General features: G+C 46.7%; 1 protein-coding gene across 1 annotated transcript in view; it reads left to right on the top strand.

Moving 5' to 3' along the window:
- The first annotated feature begins 2158 nt into the window (after positions 1 to 2158).
- klf7b (Kruppel like factor 7b) overlaps positions 2159 to 20493 on the top strand; it is a 63531-nt gene continuing 45196 nt past the window's right edge. Inside the window, exon 1 of the mRNA XM_072445278.1 lies at positions 2159 to 2300. Within this exon, the coding sequence (XP_072301379.1) occupies positions 2199 to 2300 (102 nt within the window). The 5' untranslated portion in view covers positions 2159 to 2198. The remainder of the gene's footprint in view (positions 2301 to 20493) is intronic.

Here is a 20493-nt window from a genome sequence, read left to right on the forward strand (position 1 = left end):
GCAAAAAAATGGTTAAACTTGAGATAATAAATCTCCTGCAAGAATCGAACCCACGAACTCCTCAGTCGTCTCACTAATCATCGGATCTGCTAAGACATTAAACTTATTTCTCTCACCACCAGGTGTAGCAAAACCGTGTAGGAAAATGGTGAACGGCAAGCGATTTGGACCGCAAGAGCACCGCCATCTTGGATTTCGTCACTTCCTTTCCAATTCCCTATATGATCTAGTGCCAACCTTTATCAAACTGCCTCAGAGCTTCAGAGACTGTGACTATTTTTCCACCGGGATTTAAAAACTTTAAGGAATGATTTAACCGTCGACTCAAAACAGTTTAAACTCTTTATTGAAATTGTGTGGTGGCGATTCTAATAATTATGAATCTATTAACTAAGCAAGAGAGAGAGAAGTTTAAAGAGAAATTAATCGTTAATTTTTATTAACGGGGTTTCACTGTTTCATCAAGATCACATCATTTTAATTGTAAATATCAGTAAACGTGACATGTCCAGAAGCTGCATGATGACGCGAGAAGGTGGAAAATGAATCAGATTTTGTGGAACGTGATTTGGCTCCATCCACTCGATCTAAACTCACACAGTTTATTGCTTTATAAATAAGACACAGTTGAGCAATAAAGTTGCAACGACCAGACGACAAACATTTCAAACATTTATTACATTTTGGTTATAACTGTAGCGAGAGAAAAGACCCTTAAAAATGTCTGTTAAAAATATATAGAAAATATATAAATACCAATGGTTCTTCGGAACAAACATGCTTTTCTACTCAAAAGAATGGACTATTTGTGTTTGGGTTTAATAATAATGACATTTGTGTTTTAACTATTGTAAGGATCAAAATGTATGTGAGTATTTGAGCTGGAGTCTGCCTCGCACATCGTCAGGTTCATTAAGATAAAAATAAAAAACAAATGAATTAAAATAATAATAGAATAATAAAATAAATAATAATAATAAAAACAAAATAAATTAATTAAAAAAATTTAACAAAGTAAAATGATTAAATACAAATTTAATTTAAATAAAAAATAAATAAATAAATAGTAAAGTAAAGTAAAGTAAAGTAAAATAAACGGCCAGAGAAATGTGGTCTCATTTGTCTGCGTCTTCTTCACGTTCATGTTTTGTGACGTTCCCCGGTCACAGTCCCGGTTCCTCCCGCGCGCGCTCCGCACTTTTCCTCCTCTCCAGACTTCAACATATTTATGTTTTCACACTTGTAAAAGCTCTCTCTTTAAATATAAAAGACAAACAGTTTAAAAAAACAAATACCCAGGACAGTGTTTGTCTGGTTGTTATGAGCGCGTGGGCGGATGGACCGGTCTCCAGACGCCGCCACATGGAGACCGCATCCCGCCGCTCTCCTCCCGCACACGTCACACACCGCTGCTCCTTTCTCTCCTTTTCTCTCTCCTTTTTTATTGCAAACGCGTCTTCTTCTTCCTCCTCTTCCTCCTGTTCCCACTTTCTACCGCGCTTTTCCCGCTTTCACGCGCTCCTCGCCACGCGTCCGCTCTCCTCTCGCGCGCGGCTCATACTGACAGCGCTCCCTCGCGCCGCGCGGCTATATAGCCTTCTAAAAATAACTCACGGCCCGGCCCCGCCCACGTCTCGCGCCGACGCCGCCTCCCGGCCAATCGAACCCGCGCCGTCCCCCCGCGCGCCCCGCCCACCCCTTCGCTGCGCGCACCGCCCTAATTGGCCCTCGCTGACATCATCAACCCTATTTACCGTATTTGGCCACGCGTGGAAGTGATTGGCGCGTGTCTCCTCCCCCCTCTCGTCCCCCGCCCCGCATCCCCGCCCCCCGCCTCACCCCGGTCTGTCCCCCCTCGCGCGCCGGTCGCCTGTTTTGCAGCGGGGTCCTGCGCCGCGCGTCTTGCTGCTGCTGCTGATGCGGTAGAAGCGGAAGAAACAGCGCGAGCGGCAGAGCACGGACACGGGGCGCACGGACACGGGGAGGAGGCGTGACTCGCGGCGCGCGTCGGATCCTCGCGTCAAAACAAAAACTTACAACTGCGCGCACGTTTTGCACTTTTTTTCCATTTTAATTATGATGATGGTGATTTTTTCTTGCCCATTTTTGCCAAACTAAAAGCGGGAGAATATTCTGGAGTGCGGCGCGTGTGCGTGGTGGTCGCGGGGATTGTCCGCGGTGAAAGTTCGCGCGTCAAAATGGATGTGCTCGCGAATTACGGTATTTTCCAAGAACTACAACTCGTGCACGACACCGGCTACTTCTCCGCGATGCCGTCCCTGGAGGAGAACTGGCAGCAGGTGAGCGCGCGCTTTACCGCACGGACTCACACGCGCTGCTAGTGTGCGTGGATCAGAAGTGTGCGTGGATCAGAAATGTTATGTGCGTGGATTCTAAAGTGTGCGTGGATTCAAAAGTGTGCGTGGATTCAGAAGCGCGTGGATCAGAAGCACGCGTGGATTCAGGAGTGTGCGTGGATCAGAAGTGTGTGCGTGGATCAGAAGTGTTATGTGCGTGGATTCTGAAGTACGCGTGGATTCTAAAGTGTGCGTGGATTCAGAAGCGCGTGGATTCTAAAGTGTGCGTGGATTCAGAAGCGCGTGGATCAGAAGCGCGTGGATCAGAAGCGCGTGGATCAGAAGCGCGTGGATCAGAAGTGTGCGTAAAGCCGCATAGTAGTTGCATTTTTGTTTTTTCCCTTCTGCGATCACATGGAACACAGCGCGGTCTGCGAGAGACATGAGGAGAGGAGAGAGGAGGAGAGATGAGGAGAGGAGGAGGAGAGAGTGGAGGAGAGAGATGAGAGGGGAAGAGGAGAGAGGAGGAGAGAGATGAGGAGAGAGGAGGAGAGATGAGGAGAGAGGAGGAGAGATGAGGAGAGAAGAGGAGAGGAGAGAGATGAGGAGAGAGATGAGGAGCGAGAGGAGGAGAGAGGTGGAGAGATGAGGAGAGAAGAGGAGAGAGGAGGAGAGAGATGAGGAGAGAGGAGGAGAGATGAGGAGAGAAGAGGAGAGAGATGAGGAGAGAGGAGGAGAGAGATGAGGAGAGAAGAGGAGAGAGGAGGGGAGATGAGGAGAGAAGAGGAGAGAGGAGGAGAGATGAGGAGAGGAGGAGGAGAGAGTGGAGGAGAGAGATGAGAGGGGAAGAGGAGAGAGGAGGAGAGATGAGGAGAGAGGTGGAGAGATGAGGAGAGATGAGGAGAGAGGAGGAGAGATGAGGAGAGGAGGAGAGATGAGGAGAGGAGGAGAGATGAGGAGAGGAGGAGGAGAGAGATGAGAGGGGAAGAGGAGAGAGGAGGAGAGATGAGGAGAGGAGGAGAGGAGGAGAGATGAGGAGGAGAGAGTGGAGGAGAGAGATGAGAGGGGAAGAGGAGAGATGAGGAGAGAGGAGAGATGAGGAGAGAGGAGGAGAGATGAGGAGAGAAGAGGAGAGGAGAGAGATGAGGAGCGAGAGGAGGAGAGAGGTGGAGAGATGAGGAGAGAAGAGGAGAGAGGAGGAGAGAGATGAGGAGAGAGGAGGTGAGAGATGAGGAGAGAGGAGGAGAGATGAGGAGAGAAGAGGAGAGGAGAGAGATGAGGAGAGAAGAGGAGAGAGGAGGGGAGATGAGGAGAGAAGAGGAGAGGAGAGAGATGAGGAGAGAAGAGGAGAGAGAAGGAGAGCGATGAGGAGAGAGGAGAGAGATGAGGAGAGAGGAGGAGAGAGAGGAGGGGAGATGAGGAGAGAAGAGGAGAGAGGAGGAGAGAGATGAGGAGAGAGATGAGGAGAGAGGAGGAGAGATGAGGAGAGAAGAGGAGAGAGGAGGAGAGAAGAGGAGAGAAGAGGAGAGAGGAGGAGAGAGGAGGAGGAGAGGGATGAGGAGAGAGGAGGAGAGATGAGGAGAGATGAGGAGAGAGGGGGAGAGAAGAGGAGAAAGGAGGAGAGAGATGAGGAGAGAAGATGAGAGAGGAGGAGAGAGAAGGAGAGAAGAGGAGAGAGGAGGAGAGAGATGAGAGGGGAAAATGAGAGAGGAGGAGAGAGATGAGGAGAGAGATGAGGAGCGAGAGGAGAGAAGAGGAGAGAGGAGGGGAGATGAGGAGAGATGAGGAGAGAGGGGGAGAGAAGAGGAGAGAGATGAGGAGAGAAGAGGAGAGAGGAGGAGAGAGAAGGAGAGAAGAGAGGAGGGGAGAGATGAGGAGAGAGATGAGGAGCGAGAGGAGAGAAGAGGAGAGAGGAGGAGAGAGATGAGAGGTGAAGATGAGAGAGGAGGAGAGAGATGAGGAGAGAGATGAGGAGCGAGAGGAGAGAAGAGGAGAGAGGAGGGGAGAGGAGGAGAGATGAGGAGAGAAGAGGAGAGAGGAGGAGAGAGGAGGAGAGATGAGGAGAGGAGAGAGATGAGGAGAGCGATGAGGAGAGATGAGGAGAGAGGAGGTGAGAGATGAGGAGAGAGGGAGGATGCACGCTGCTGGTTCACAGCAGAAGAAGCGTGCAGAGTCACAGAGTGTTTAGACCTGGTTTAGACCTGGTTTAGACCTGGTTTGGACCTGGTTTAGTCCTGGTTTAGCTCTGGTTTTGTCCTGGTTTTGTCCTGGTTTTGTCCTGGTTTAGACCTGGTTTATTCCTGGTTATTCCTGGTTTAGACCTGGTTTAGTCCTGGTTTAGCTCTGGTTTAGACCTGGTTTAGACCTGGTTTATTCCTGGTTATTCCTGGTTTAGACATGGTTTATTCCTGGTTATTCCTGGTTTAGACCTGGTTTATTCCTGGTTTATTCCTGGTTTAGTCCCAGAGCCACCGCTCACAGATTTAGTCTTTATTTATCTCCATTATTTGCTCAACACATTTTCTGCTGGTGATTTTGGTATTTGGAGTGAAAGATGTTTTTCGATCCCGGAGCAGAACTCCAGCGATGGCTCGTAAGTATAAGGAGATGATTTGTGTGACGAGGCGGCGTGGGCACGTTTGGATTAAATTAGCCATTTTAATTATGACGCTCCACAATAGTTGCTCATTTGATTCTGTTCATGATTAATGTTAATGACTTTTAAATGAGAATTAAATGAGGATTGGTCCGTGTTTGCTTCATGAAGCGTCCACAATCCATTTGCACATTTGATGAAAGAGTCATGTATCATAATGCAGTGTTTGTCTTACTACTTTAGAGCTGATTAACTCCTGGTTTAGGCCTGATTAAGTCCTGCTTTAGTCCTGGTTTAGTCCTGCTTTAGTCCTGGTTTAGTCCTGGTTTAGACCTGGTTTAGGCCTGACTAAGTCCAGGTTTAGGCTTGATTAAGTCCAGGTTTAGTCCTGGTTTAGTCTGGTTTAGTCCTGGTTTAGTCCTGGTTTAGGCTGTAGTAGCCGTGTGGCGAACATGAAAGCACAGAATAGTTAATATATTGATATTCTATATATTTGTACTGCACGACACACGTCTCGTATACATATATTTTGACTCATAATGAGTGAGTTTGGATCTGGAGACTTGATTCTGAGGCAATACAATGACGTCATTAAACCAGCGTTTAAGATGATGTTTCTGTAAAGTTTATAGTTCATTTGACACAGTTTGAACTTTGACCTTTGCACATTTCTGAAAGACGTAATATTGTGTAAATATCGACATCGGGACTTTAAGCTTCGAGTGATGCTTGAAGTTTAAAGACTTTTTGGGACAGAATATGTGACTTCGTTGGCCTTTCGTGATGATTATTCTGTCATAACGTTTCTAAAAACACCTTTCTCCTCATGACTTTTGAGGTCTGTGCTGAGGTCCGTGCTGAGGTCCGTGCTGAGGTCTGTGTTGAGGTCTGTGCTGAGGTCCGTGTTGAGGTCCGTGTTGAGGTCCGTGTTGAGGTCCGTGCTGAGGTCCGTGCTGAGGTCTGTGTTGAGGTCCGTGCTGAGGTCCGTGCTGAGGTCCGTGTTGAGGTCCGTGTTGAGGTCCGTGTTGAGGTCCGTGCTGAGGTCCGTGTTGAGGTCCGTGTTGAGGTCCGTGCTGAGGTACGTGTTGAGGTCCGTGTTGAGGTCCGTGCTGAGGTCCGTGTTGAGGTCTGTGCTGAGGTCCGTGTTGAGGTCCGTGCTGAGGTCCGTGTTGAGGTACGTGCTGAGGTCCGTGTTGAGGTCCGTGTTGAGGTCCGTGTTGAGGTCCGTGCTGAGGTCCGTGTTCAGGTCCGTGCTGAGGTCCGTGTTGAGGTCCGTGCTGAGGTCCCTGTTGAGGTCCGTGCTGAGGTCCGTGTTGAGGGCCGTGCTGAGGTCCGTGCTGAGGTCCGTGCTGAGGTCCGTGTGGAGGTCCGTGCTGAGGTCCGTGAGGTCCGTGCTGAGGTCCGTGTTGAGGGGCGTGCTGAGGTCCGTGCTGAGGTCCGTGTTGAGGTCCGTGCTGAGGTCCGTGTTGAGGGCCACGATCCTTCACGATCCTCTAAAGTGGAAATACTCACAGTCGTTTCATGTCTTAAGAATGCGCCGCGTAAGACTTTCCCTTCTTTCACGTGCTGTTTGTGTTTTTTTCCGTTCTCTCAAAGTCACGGTTCGAGCTCGAGCGGTTTTGTCTCGCTCTTGGCAGATCACGAGTTTGAAATCTGATTTACTTTAGCGTTTGAATACTTGAGCGTTGAATACTTGAGCGTTGAATACTTGAGCGTTGAATACTTGAGCGTTGAATACTTGAGCGTTGAATACTTGAGCGTTGAATACTTGAGCGTTGAATTCTTGAGCGTTGAATTCTTGAGCGTTGAATACTTGAGCGTTGAATACTTGAGCGTTGAATACTTGAGCGTTGAATACTTGAGCGTTGAATACTTGAGCGTTGAATTCTTGAGCGTTGAATTCTTGAGCGTTGAATTCTTGAGCGTTGAATTCTTGAGCGTTGAATTCTTGAGCGTTGAATTCTTGAGCGTTGAATTCTTGAGCGTTGAATACTTGAGCGTTGAATTCTTGAGCGTTGAATACTTGAGCGTTGAATTCTTGAGCGTTGAATTCTTGAGCGTTGAATTCTTGAGCGTTGAATTCTTGAGCGTTGAATTCTTGAGCGTTGAATACTTGAGCGTTGAATACTTGAGCGTTGAATACTTGAGCGTTGAATACTTGAGCGTTGAATACTTGAGCGTTGAATTCTTGAGCGTTGAATACTTGAGCGTTGAATACTTGAGCGTTGAATACTTGAGCGTTGAATACTTGAGCGTTGAATACTTGAGCGTTGAATTCTTGAGCATTGAATTCTTGAGCGTTGAATTCTTGAGCGTTGAATTCTTGAGCATTGAATTCTTGAGCGTTGAATTCTTGAGCGTTGAATTCTTGAGCGTGATTCATCAATGGGTTGATTGGTCTCAGCCGCTTGCGTTTCACCCAAAAACAAACACAATTCATGGTCGTGTTTAAGATCTGTCACGTTTCATACAAAATAATAGACTTTTAAACACACATCATATTCTCCTTTAGTTCAAAACGGTCAAATCTATTCTTAAAGTGACGTGCGACAGGTTTTATGATTGTTTTCATGACTTTATTTGGTGTATGTGTATCTGTTTTACATATGAATTATAGTTTGACACCGATCGAGCAGGTGTTTGTGGAGAAAACGTTGAAAAATCTGTGACAGGAAGTGTTAATGCAGAGTTTACACAAAGAAAACAACTATTTGACGCTCTAACATAATTCAACAAAATAAAGTCGCTTTAATTTATCTTTATTTGTCAAAAAAAAAAAAAAAAAAAGACAATGGATATGTTTTGGTGTGTGCGATCACAAACAGGAAGTACAATTACACACACACAAAATATGCTATTCTGCGATACAATGAAAATTAAAAAAATGTAGCAAAATTTTAAATATAGTTACGGTACATTTTAATTTTAAGAAGCACTTTAATATATTTATTCTTTTGCTGAAATAAGTGTCATATTTGTTTTTACTACTCTCAGTATTGATCAGACGTGACATCAAAACCCAAAACCATAAAACCATAGAATAAACATGAATATTGAAACTTCTTCCTGCCACGGACAGAATAAACCCCACTGTAACCGTAGGTAACCAAAGCACAGCCAATCACAGCGCTGCTTTCGGCTCTTGTTTCCTGTTTGGCGAGATGTGAAATACTTTATTATCAGCTCGGGTTTGGTTTTTGTCACAAAGTGCTGCTTTTACCACATACTCTGTGAGGTTAAAACACATTTACCCCAGTTTGACCGAGGATTATCTCACAGAAACATACTTTAGATGTACAAAAATGTAAAAACAAAGTATCAAAAAAACAGATTGATATTAAAAACCATGGATAACCCACTCTTTGAACATGTATCAATGCTAAAAACAAATCACAAGCGGGACAAAATGTGACTTTTCCCCAACAGTTTTAGAAGTATCTTTATCAGAACATGTACGAGACACAACCAGGACTAAACCAGGGCTAAACCAGGACTAAACCAGGACTAAACCAGGGCTAAACCAGGACTAAACAAGGGCTAAACCAGGACTAAACCAGGGCTAAACCAGGACTAAACCAGGACTAAACCAGGGCTAAACCAGGACTAAACCAGGGCTAAACCAGGACTAAACCAGGGCTAAACCAGGACTAAACCAGGACTAAACCAGGACTAAACCAGGACTAAACCAGGACTAAACCAGGGCTAAACCAGGACTAAACCAGGGCTAAACCAGGACTAAACAAGGGCTAAACCAGGACTAAACCAGGACTAAACCAGGGCTAAACCAGGACTAAACAAGGGCTAAACCAGGACTAAACCAGGACTAAACCAGGACTAAACCAGGACTAAACCAGGACTAAACAAGGGCTAAACCAGGACTAAACCAGGACTAAACCAGGGCTAAACCAGGACTAAACAAGGGCTAAACCAGGACTGAACCAGGACTAAACCAGGACTAAACCAGGACTAAACAAGGGCTAAACCAGGACTAAACCAGGGCTAAACCAGGACTAAACCAGGACTAAACCAGGACTAAACCAGGACTAAACCAGGACTAAACAAGGGCTAAACCAGGACTAAACCAAGACTAAACCAGGACTAAACCAGGACTAAACCAGGGCTAAACCAGGACTAAACAAGGACTAAACAAGGACTAAACAAGGACTAAACAAGGACTAAATCAGGACTAAACAAGGACTAAACAAGGACTAAACCAGGGCTAAACCAGGACTAAACAAGGACTAAACCAGGGCTAAACCAGGACTAAACCAGGGCTAAACCAGGGCTGAACCAGGACTAAACCAGGACTAAACCAGGACTAAACCAGGGCTAAACCAGGACTAAACAAGGACTAAACCAGGGCTAAACCAGGACTAAACCAGGACTAAACCAGGACTAAACCAGGACTAAACAAGGACTAAACCAGGGCTAAACCAGGACTAAACCAGGACTAAACAAGGACTGAACCAGGACTAAACCAGGACTAAACCAGGACTAAACCAGGACTAAACCAGGGCTAAACCAGGGCTAAACCAGGGCTAAACCAGGAATAAACCAGGACTAAACCAGGGCTAAACCAGGACTAAACCAGGGCTAAACCAGGACTAAACCAGAATGTTTAATATAGAAAATAACTATTATTTTGTGTTGAAAATGTCACTCTATTTTCTACAAAGACATTTTTTTAGTATCTTCATGGTATAAAGTCTAGTCATTAGTTTGCAGTGATACAACACCAGTTAAAACATGAATAAATAAATGGCAGAATTAAACTCTTTTGTTGTTCGTTTGTGTCTAATGAGTCGTGCGAGTTCTTTATTCAACAGCCGACGTCTCAGATCTCGTGGTAAAACAGAAGAACAACAAAAAGATCGAGCTCTAATACGAAGAAAAAGCAGAAACCATAAATACTGACATCGGAAAATGATCGTTCCATTTGTCATTTATTGAGTGATGAAAATATGACTCAAACTGAGATCTAATAGTTTAAAATCATCGATCCGTTTTGGTTGTCAGTCACCAAAAACATGTGATTTAGAGGAGAAAATGTGTTGACTTTTTGTGTTAAATGAGACTTATTAAAGGTCCGTCTTGTTTATTGCGTCACAATCAGGGCCGGCCCAGCCTATAAGCGAACTAAGCAGCCGCGTAGGGCCCCGAGGCGTTAATAGGGCCCCCAATCTGGCAACCCGTCTTATGCGAAGTGCAAGCGCAGCGTGCTCCACTAGTGTAGTAGCGCTGCTGGCGCGGCAGCGCACACAGCGGTAACATATAACGCACAAACCGCATTTATTTGTAATGACAATCTGGCAACCGAGACACCAAACCTGCGCTGATTGGTCAACTTCATTGTGCGCGAGGAGAACGAGAGCAAAACATAAACACAACAGAACGTGGTCCCTGCGTGGTCCTCATGTCATGTCCAGAGGAATATATCCCCCGATGCCGAAAAACGAAAGAAGAAACTTCTTGACGATGTAAAGAAACTGCAAACTCCACAACACTTTCCAGGTATTGAACTTCTCTTACAAAGAGACGGTTAATGCTGCTGTTTGAAACAACACGAGTCTGTCACGTTAGTTCGCTCAGGCTGGAGGCGACGAGAGCTCTGAGAGCTCTGCACCGCGCATAATGTGTCTGAATGAAAGATAATAAGCTTAACATTGACACCAGCCCCGTAGTGTCAGCTGCAGGTGAGGCCGGTGAGGGGCCTCTATGCCCCGGGTCACTAAGAGGCGGAGATCCGGTCCAGACGAGCGCCGTCTCGTCCAGAACCTCTGACGTGAGACTTTGGAGTGAACAGTGTGCGGCCCCTGTCCCGGGCCCCTGTCCCGGGCTCCTGTCCCGGGCCCCTGTCCCGGGCCCCTGTCCCGGGCCCCTGAGCAGCCTCAGTTAGAGATGAGCGGGTTTGAGTTTGAGTCCCTCTCTCACATCACCATGTGTGAGATCAATCGTGACTCGTCATGTCTGTTTTACTTTGACTTCTTAAAGTGCAATGAGAGGAATGTAAAGGTTTATGCGTGTAAGGTCCATCAGCCAATCACATCGCAGCATTGTTTCACGCAGGAGTCCAGTGTGTGGTGTTCTGATCAGAACAAACATTTATATTGTAATTCACTTTTAATAGAGCAATAAAACATTTAAATGTATTTAAAAAGCATCATTAGACTATTTGTTATAAATTATAATAAATTGATAGTGAAAAATAACCTGACATATTAAAATTACATCTGTTTTAGAATAATACTATATATTTTTATATAAAAGTGGCAAAGTTGCAGAAATGCAGTCCACTATAGCTAGGTTTGGACCTTCACTTCTAGTTCTGTTCATTCTCTGGGAATAACATGTTTGCACTGTGTAGTTTTATGCCATTTGTTAAATTTAATATAACTTGTTTTGTCACTTTGGCAAGAAGGAACAGTTGGGAGCTGTAAAAGATAAATTATTAAGGATAACTATTACTTTTACATTTTCAGTTAAAATGAATCAATTTGACCATAATTATTTTCATAGCCAATATTGTATTGAGTAATTAAGTACACTAATGTATTCATAACTGGCTTTAATCATTTTCTCCTGGCACAGTTTTATCACATCATCATTTTATAGCATTACAACCTCAACATTTTACTCTTACTTTAGCCGGCTGGACCACATTAAAATGCACCAGAAGACCCAAAAAAGGTCTGAAAATCTCTGGGGGAGGGCCCCCAGACCCCCCTGTTCATTAGTTTAAACTGCTAATGTGGCTGTCAACCCTTAACGCCCACAAATACGCCCAATAACATATCTGGGACGTGTGTTATTTGTACAGGGAGTAGAGGTGATGTCAGCGGAATACCAAGTTGCATTGTGGGATTTAAGTTATCAATATTTGAGCTTGTGAGGTGTTGAGAATAAACTAACTGGCAAACATATGCCCTGGAGTTTTGGTGCGCTTTGTTTGCGTTGAAGAAAGTTCCCATATGTGAATTGTTCACTGACAATGGCAATAAAACTGATTCTGATGACGTGGTGAGGGGCCCCCAAAAATGTTTTCGCTTAGGGCCCCCTGAAGGCTTGGGCCGGCCCTGGTCACAATTTAGATTAAAAGACGTTTTGGTTTGATTTAGTGAGAATTTTTGAACTATAAAATGCAGAATTGCGACTGATAATAAGAGATTTTTTACGTTTTTGACACGTCTCGCACAGACAAGCCGCGCGTGGACATAAAAACCAGGCAATTACGTTTGGACAGAGGAGGACAAACCAGATGAAGACGCTAGAACAGAGGAGGACAAACCAGACAAAGACGCTGGGACAGAGGAGGACAAACCAGGACAAACCAGACAAAGACATTTGGACAGAGAAGGACAAACCAGACAAAGACGCTGGGACAGAGGAGGACAAACCAGACAAAGACGCTGGGACAGAGGAGGACAAACCAGACAAAGACGTTGGGACAGAGGAGGACAAATCAGACAAAGACATTTGGACAGAGGAGGACAAACCAGACAAAGACATTTGGACAGAGGAGGACAAACCAGACAAAGACACTGGGACAGAGGAAGACAAACCAGACAAAGACGTTGGGACAGAGGAGGACAAACCAGACCCAGACGCTGGGACAGAGGAGGACAAACCAGACAAAGACACTGGGAAAGAGGAGGACAAACCAGACGAAGACGCTGGGACAGAGCAGGACAAACCAGACAAAGACACTGGGAAAGAGGAGGACAAACCAGACCCAGACGCTGGGACAGAGGAGGACAAACCAGACAAAGACACTGGGAAAGAGAAGGACAAATCAGACAAAGACGCTGGGACAGAGCAGGACAAACCAGACAAAGACGCTGGGACAGAGGAGGACAAACCAGACCCAGACGCTGGGACAGAGGAGGACAAACCAGACAAAGACACTGGGAAAGAGGAGGACAAACCAGACGAAGACGCTGGGACAGAGCAGGACAAACCAGACAAAGACGCTGGGATAGAGGAGGACAAACCAGACAAAGACGCTGGGACAGAGGAGGACAAACCAGACAAAGAAGTTTGGACAAAGGAGGATAAACCAGACAAAGACACTGGGACAGAGGAGGACCGGAGCGTGATTCGCAGATGGACGCTTCGCTAACGTGAGGCGACGACGTCTTAAATAATAGATCGGCGAGTGCCACTGTTTGTCCCTGGAAGGTCCTGTGCGATTACTGCAGAGACCAGTTTATCAGAGAAACCGTGACGTTCATTTTGTTTTTGTTTGGGCCGAAATCCCAGAAGTGTCGTCGTCTCACGGAAATGTGGATTCAAGCAAAAGAAGGTTGGAGAATAAAGACAAGCAGATCTGACCGATATTCACGGGAAACAAGATGGATGAGATAAACGACAAGAAAACAAGAGTGGGGAAAGGACAAGTCTTGAGGAGAACCACGATGAAGGAGAGAATCACTTCTATGGACTGAACCAGGTCTAAACCGGGACTGAACCAGGACTGAACCGGGACTGAACCGGGACTGAACCGGGACTGAACCGGGACTAAACCGGGACTAAACCGGGACTGAACCGGGACTGAACCGGGACTGACCGGGACTGAACCGGGACTGAACCGGGACTGACCGGGACTGAACCGGGACTGAACCGGGACTGACCGGGACTGAACCAGGACTGACCTGGTTTAGTCCTAGTTTAGTAAATCTGGTGTTTTGAAAGAACAAACCACACAAACTCTAGATAAACATCTGTTTTGTGTTGGTTTATTTAAATTGATTTCAAAATTACCGTCATTTTTGCGCAACATTTTATATCGATGCCAAGAAAGTCGGGTCAAACTACGATAAATATCAAAGCCAAAGCGTTTATGTGCGTTCGGCCCTGACGCTGCACGATAAAGAAGCTCATGTTGTGCAGACGAGAGAACGAGCCGAGCGGTGTCACATTTCAAATCATTTACATCTGATTTTCATGGTTTAGTCTCGGCCTGAGTCACAGTCACATGACACTCTGAACACGCTCCTTCTCCACACGCTCGCCATCACGTACTATGTCCACACGCTCGCCATCACGTACTGTGTCCACACGCTCGCCATCACGTACTGTGTCCACACGCTCGCCATCACGTACTGTGTCCACACGCTCGCCATCACGTACTGTGTCCACACGCTCGCCATCACGTACTGTGTCCACACGCTCGCCATCACGTACTGTGTCCACACGCTCGCCATCACGTACTGTGTCCACACGCTCGCCATCACGTACTGTGTCCACACGCTCGCCATCACGTACTGTGTCCACACGCTCGCCATCACGTACTGTGTCCACACGCTCGCCATCACGTACTGTGTCCACACGCTCGCCATCACGTACTGTGTCCACACGCTCGCCATCACGTACTGTGTCCACACGCTCGCCATCACGTACTGTGTCCACACGCTCGCCATCACGTACTGTGTCCACACGCTCGCCATCACGTACTGTGTCCACACGCTCGCCATCACGTACTGTGCACACGCTCGTCATCACGTATTATGTCCACACGCTCGCCATCACGTACTATGTCCCCGGGGCTCGCCATCATGTACTATGTCCCCGGGGCTCGTCATCACGTACTATGTCCCCGGGGCTCGTCATCACGTACTATGTCCTCGCCATAAACGACTTTTATTTAAAAAGGTTTCTTCTCAGCTGTTTTTTTTTAGCAATATTGTTCATTAAAAAACTGTTTTCATCCTGTTTTATAGTGTCAGTGGTTTAAATAAGTCTGAGTAATATTGTTTATCATGGTATTTTCCTCCGTGGCTCCTCCCCGTCTGTCGTTCACCCTCAGCGGTCGTCTGTGGCTCCTCCCCGTCTGTCGTCCACCCTCAGCGGCCGTCTGTGGCTCCTCCCCGTCTGTCGTCCACCCTCAGCGGCCGTCTGTGGCTCCTCCCCGTCTGTCGTCCACGCTCAGCGGTCGTCCGTGGCTCCTCCCTGTTCGCCCTCAGCGGTCGACTGTAGCTCCTCCCTCAGCGGTCGTCCGTGGCTCCTCCCCGTCCGCCCTCAGCGGTCGACTGTAGCTCCTCCCTCAGCGGTCGTCCGTGGCTCCTCCCCGTCCGCCCTCAGCGGTCGTCCCTGGCTCCTCCCCGTCTGTAGCTCCTCCCTCAGCGGTCGTGGAGTGGGCCGGGGTAAAACCATAAACCAGACTTAATCCAGTTATTTGAGCGCTCTCAGACGGAGGAGAAGGAAAGAGGAGAGAGAGAACAATAGAGAGATTGTGTCGAGTGCAGAGAGTGAATGTCGACACACCTCTGACATCTTCATATTAAACGATTAATCGACACCGTGACTCGTCGACTATAATAAATAATCACAGCAGTATTTAATCATCATGATCTGGACTGCACAGCCTCTAAAAAGACATTTTGGTCACAAAAACATCTGATTTTCAACAATAATACACTTCATTTGTAAATATTCTCATCATTTGGTTGATTTAAAAAGTCAAAATATACAATTTTGGACATCATAAATAATCATTACTTTCAGCGTAAACAGTAAATATGAAGTAAATCTGTTCAAAAAGACAAAACCGAAGGGTGAACGCCTCAAATGTAAGAAAAAAAAGGAAATTTAATGGATAAGAACTGCCATAACATCCAATCATCTTTAGTTTTTATTCTGGGACAATACGCTTATGTAACAAAACGATAATTTACCCATAAACTAATACAGTACTCTGAGTATTATGGGGAACTGCAATACTTGTGTGAAACTGCACATTCCAGACTCGGGTGGTGCTTTTTTAAATCAATCAGCGGCAAAACTGATCATGACACAGAGTCACAAACGCATCACGTGAAATGGACTTTAATGTGGTGTAACATGAAACCACATGAAAGTGCATTTTACAGTATTTGTCCACGTCCCAGTGTTCGGCAGCTTGAAAGTATTGCAATACACGGTGGTTGTAGTTTTGGTCGTAACGCGGCGCGAGCGACGGGAACACGAGCCAAAAAGCAGATTCGCAGAAAGAAAGTCTTGATCTCTTTGTGCGTTAAACCAAAATTCTCACGCTTTCCACTGCGAGTAAAAGTAAAAGTGTCATCTGTGAAAAAGCGGGACATTTTCTAAACGAGTCGGGCCTAAACGGGGTCCGCGGGCCGTCATGGCGAGGGCCCCGCGGTCTCAGAGTCCTCGGTCTGGAGTGGCCCCGGTGTTTTCACGTGAATGAACTGTTTTGCTCTGCGCTCCGAGGACTGAAACTTTTGACAGGATCATGAATCAGGCGCTCTGCAGTTCTTTACATTTCACGCTCCGGGAGCGGGCGGGGCCGGGAGGGGGCGGGGCCGGGGTGCGAGGGGACGTCAGGGACGATGGGGAAACGGTACCGTCCAATATCTTTCCAAACGTCCGATCTCCGTCCCACCTTCTCGTCTGCGTCCTCGTCGTCCTCTACCGCCAAACTCTCCCCTTTGGTCCTCCCGTCTCCCCTTTGGTCCTCCCGTCTCCCCTTTGGTCCTCCCCTCTCCCCTTTGGTCCTCCCGTCTCCCCTTTGGTCCTCCCGTCTCCCCTTTGGTCCTCCCCTCCCCTTTGGTCCTCCCCTCTCCCCTTTGGTCCTCCTCTCCCCTTTGGTCCTCCTCTCCCCTTTGGTCCTCCCCTCCCCTTTGGTCCTCCCCTCCCCTTTGGTCCTCCTCCCCTCTCCCCTTTGGTCCTCCCCTCCCCTTTGGTCCTCCCCTCCCCTTTGGTCCTCCTCCCCTCTCCCCTTTGGTCCTCCTCTCCCCTTTGGTCCTCCCCTCCCCTTTGGTCCTCCTCCCCTCTCCCCTTTGGTCCTCCTCTCCCCTTTGGTCCTCTCCTCCCCTTAGGTCCTCCTCCCCTCTTCCCTTTGGTCCTCCTGATAAAACGTGTTCACTGTGAGATTCTGAAATCAAACTTTTCTGAACGATTAATTAGACAGAAACAGCTGAAGATGAAAAATATTTTCTTGTTTTGAGGAAAAATCTGAGCAGAAAGAACTTCATTTTGCTTCTAAAATCGTCACTTTTGTTTCAACTTAACTAAAAAAAATAATTTAGTTTGGAAATGTGTCACATCTATTGACCTGATAAACCAGACGCTCAGACGCTCAGACGCTCAGACGCTCAGACGCTCAGACGCTCAGTCGTTCAGACGCTCAGACGCTCAGACGCTCAGTCGTTCAGACGCTCAGACGCTCAGACGCTCAGTCGTTCAGACGCTCAGACGCTCAGACGCTCAGTCGTTCAGACGCTCAGACGCTCAGTCGTTCAGACGCTCAGACGCTCAGACGCTCAGTCGTTCAGACGCTCAGACGCTCAGACGCTCAGTCGTTCAGACGCTCAGACGCTCAGACGCTCAGTCGTTCAGACGCTCAGACGCTCAGACGTTCAGACGCTCAGACGTTCAGACGCTCAGACGTTCAGACGCTCAGACGCTCAGACGTTCAGACGCTCAGACGCTCAGACGCTCAGTCGTTCAGACGCTCAGACGTTCAGACGCTCAGACGCTCAGTCGTTCAGACGCTCAGACGCTCAGACGTTCAGACGCTCAGACGCTCAGACGCTCAGACGCTCAGACGCTCAGACGCTCAGACGCTCAGACGCTCAGACGCTCAGACGCTCAGACGTTCAGACGCTCAGACGTTCAGACGCTCAGACGCTCAGACGTTCAGACGCTCAGACGCTCAGACGCTCAGACGTTCAGACGGTCAGTCGTTCAGACGCTCAGACGCTCAGACGCTCAGTCGTTCAGACGCTCAGACGCTCAGACGCTCAGACGCTCACTGTGTGTTTAGCAGCGCCCGCCACGATTGATCGATCCAGGTCCAAACGAGCTCTTAATTATGGCCGAGGCGAGAGCGAAGAAAACAAGTGAAACCAAGACCGGATTCATGAAAAAAATCATGTTGAAATCGCACTTTAACCAGGTCTAAACCAGGTCTAAACCAGGACTAAACCAGGACTAAACCAGGACTAAACCAGGACTAAACCAGGACTAAACCAGGACTAAATCAGGTCTAAACCAGGACTAAACCAGGACTAAACCAGGACTAAACCAGGACTAAATCAGGTCTAAACCAGGACTAAACCAGGACTAAACCAGGACTAAACCAGGACTAAATCAGGTCTAAACCAGGACTAAACCAGGACTAAACCAGGACTAAACCAGGACTGAACCAGGACTAAACCAGGACTGAACCAGGACTGAACCAGGGCTAAACCAGATCAAAACCAGAGCTAGACCAGGGTTTGGCAATATTTTTTGCATTGCGTTAGGAATTACTTTGCAGAATTTGGGAACTGAACGTAAAATTAACTTCTCAGCTCTTTTTACCGTCACGTTAAAATATATATATAACACAACAAGTCCGATATTTAAAAATGTCAATACATCCCTGACTTCTAATTAAGGTGAGTTTAGCCCTGGTCTAGCCCTGGTTTAGCCCAGCTTTAGTCCTGGTTCAGTCCGGGTTTAGACCTGATTTAGTCCTGGTTTAGTCCTGGTTTAGCCCTGGTTTAGCCCTGGTTTAGCCCTGGTTTAGTCCTGGTTAAGCCCTGGTTTAGTCCTGGTTTAGTCCTGGTTTAGTCCTGATTTAGTCCTGGTTTAATCCTAGTTTAGTCCTGATTTAGTCCTGGTTTAGCCCTGGTTTAGCCCTGGTTTAGCCCTGGTTTAGTCCTGGTTAAGCCCTGGTTTAGTCCTGGTTTGGTCCTGGTTTAGTCCTGGTTAAGCCCTGGTTTAGTCCTGGTTTGGTCCTGGTTTAGTCCTGGTTTAGCCCTGGTTTAGCCCTGGTTTAGTCCTGGTTTGGTCCTGGTTTAGTCCTGGTTTAGCCCTGGTTTAGTCCTGGTTTAGCCCTGGTTTAGCCCTGGTTTAGCCCCGGTTAAAAGGTAAATCTAAAATGGACCAGGACTAAACCAGGACTGGGACTAAACTCGCCCGAACAAAGAAAAAAGGAGATGAAAAATACTGAAAGTGTCCAATCCACTCACATCTTATTAGGCTAATGCACTTATTAGTCCATTGTTAGCATGGCGTTAGCGTTAGCATACGTCAGTGCCGTCTGCATGATCAAACGGCACTTATTCCGCTAAGAGCCCCGCGCGCCGTCTGGCTTTTCAATCAATGGCCGGGAAATATACGAGCCTTTCTGCACTTCGTAATGAAAACGCCGCTTTGTTTTCCCCCCGTACAGAAGTTTAATACACGCGGGGCCATTAGATAATGTCAAACGCCATTAGCTTAATGCGGTCTTAGCTGTAGCGTTAGCATGTTAGCGACGCGGTTCGGGGATTACAGCCCTTTTAATTCAGAGCCGTCACATTTAAATATTATTATGAATGGATTGAATTGATTTCTTATGGTTGACGGACGGACTCGGGATTAACGGCCTTAAAAATGTCACTTTCCCTCTCCCCAGACACCTCCTCCATCACCAACGCAACATTTGGCAAAGTGTTTGGAGGTAATCATTGAAATTAGATGGTCTTTATTAGACTTTTTGAATTAGTTATATTTGATTCATGAGGGACGTTACTTCGACACAGCAGCAGGGCCGCGCCTAAGGATTTTACTGTTAATTATCCTTTCGATTAGTTGATTAGAAATGCCCGTAAATATGAGGCCAAACTCGGGAAGGGCCTCGCTTTTGCACGTCGGCGCCGCACAGACACTTTAAAGGACCAATTGCTCGACTTGCGGGAGCTTTTGAAGATTGTTTCCCCGTCTCGTTTTAACCGCTCAAAGTTGTGATTCATGCGTCTGTGAGTCATTTTGATTCTCCCACGGACCAGACGCCATCGCTCTGACCGTCCTCGTGTTCACGCCCACCACTCTTTACTTTCCTCAAGCGGTGCCACACGTAGGATTCAGCGCACAAATGCGATGTAACGCGAAGGGGCCGGCGTAAAAACAGCGCAAAGTAAAACGACTTCAGATCAATATTGCGGTTTACGGTGTCAAATATACGACATAATGATCCACGGGTGTTTTAGTTTAGAGCTTTGTCGCAGAGAAAAGCACAATCTTTACGGTAGAACTAAGTAACTCTGGCGCTGGAGCTCCCCCTGTGGCTCCCGTGTGACATTACATTGTCAGAGAACAGACGCAAAGGCTTTTTTTTTATTTTTATTTTTTCATTTTTCTTTCTTTCTTTAATTTTTTTTTTTTTTTAAATCATCATTACACAGTATAATCACTTATGAAAGCATTAAACCAAATATTTAAAAACGTTTTCCCAGTAGAGTTTTCTTCAGGTCGGCAGATGTTGCAAGGCTGGTTTTCAAACGGTTAATAAGGTAAAAATGTTACTTAGTCCTGCTTTACGACTCTAAAACATTTTTTATGCTGTGTCTTTGAACCTGGTCAGTTCTTCTGTTCAGCTTTGGTCAAATGCGGTTGTTTTTAAGTGTGTCGAGGTAAAGTTTGACTTGACCCACGTGACTCTGTTTGAGGACGTCCAGATGGAGTGTCTTTTTCATCAAAAAGGCTTAATTTTATGTACATATTAATTACTTTTTCTAAATTGTTTTAATTGAAAGAAAACACAACAAAAAAACAGACTAAGAACAGAGAGAGAAATGTTTTTCATTGTGGTAAAAAAGTTTTAATTCTGCTGTAATATCTCTCTTGACTCTT

Source organism: Eucyclogobius newberryi, unplaced genomic scaffold (genome assembly GCF_026437365.1).
Source record: "Eucyclogobius newberryi isolate DKJ021-1_F unplaced genomic scaffold, fEucNew1.0.hap1 SCAF_14, whole genome shotgun sequence".
In the NCBI taxonomy this organism is placed as follows: Eukaryota; Metazoa; Chordata; class Actinopteri; order Gobiiformes; family Gobiidae; genus Eucyclogobius; species Eucyclogobius newberryi.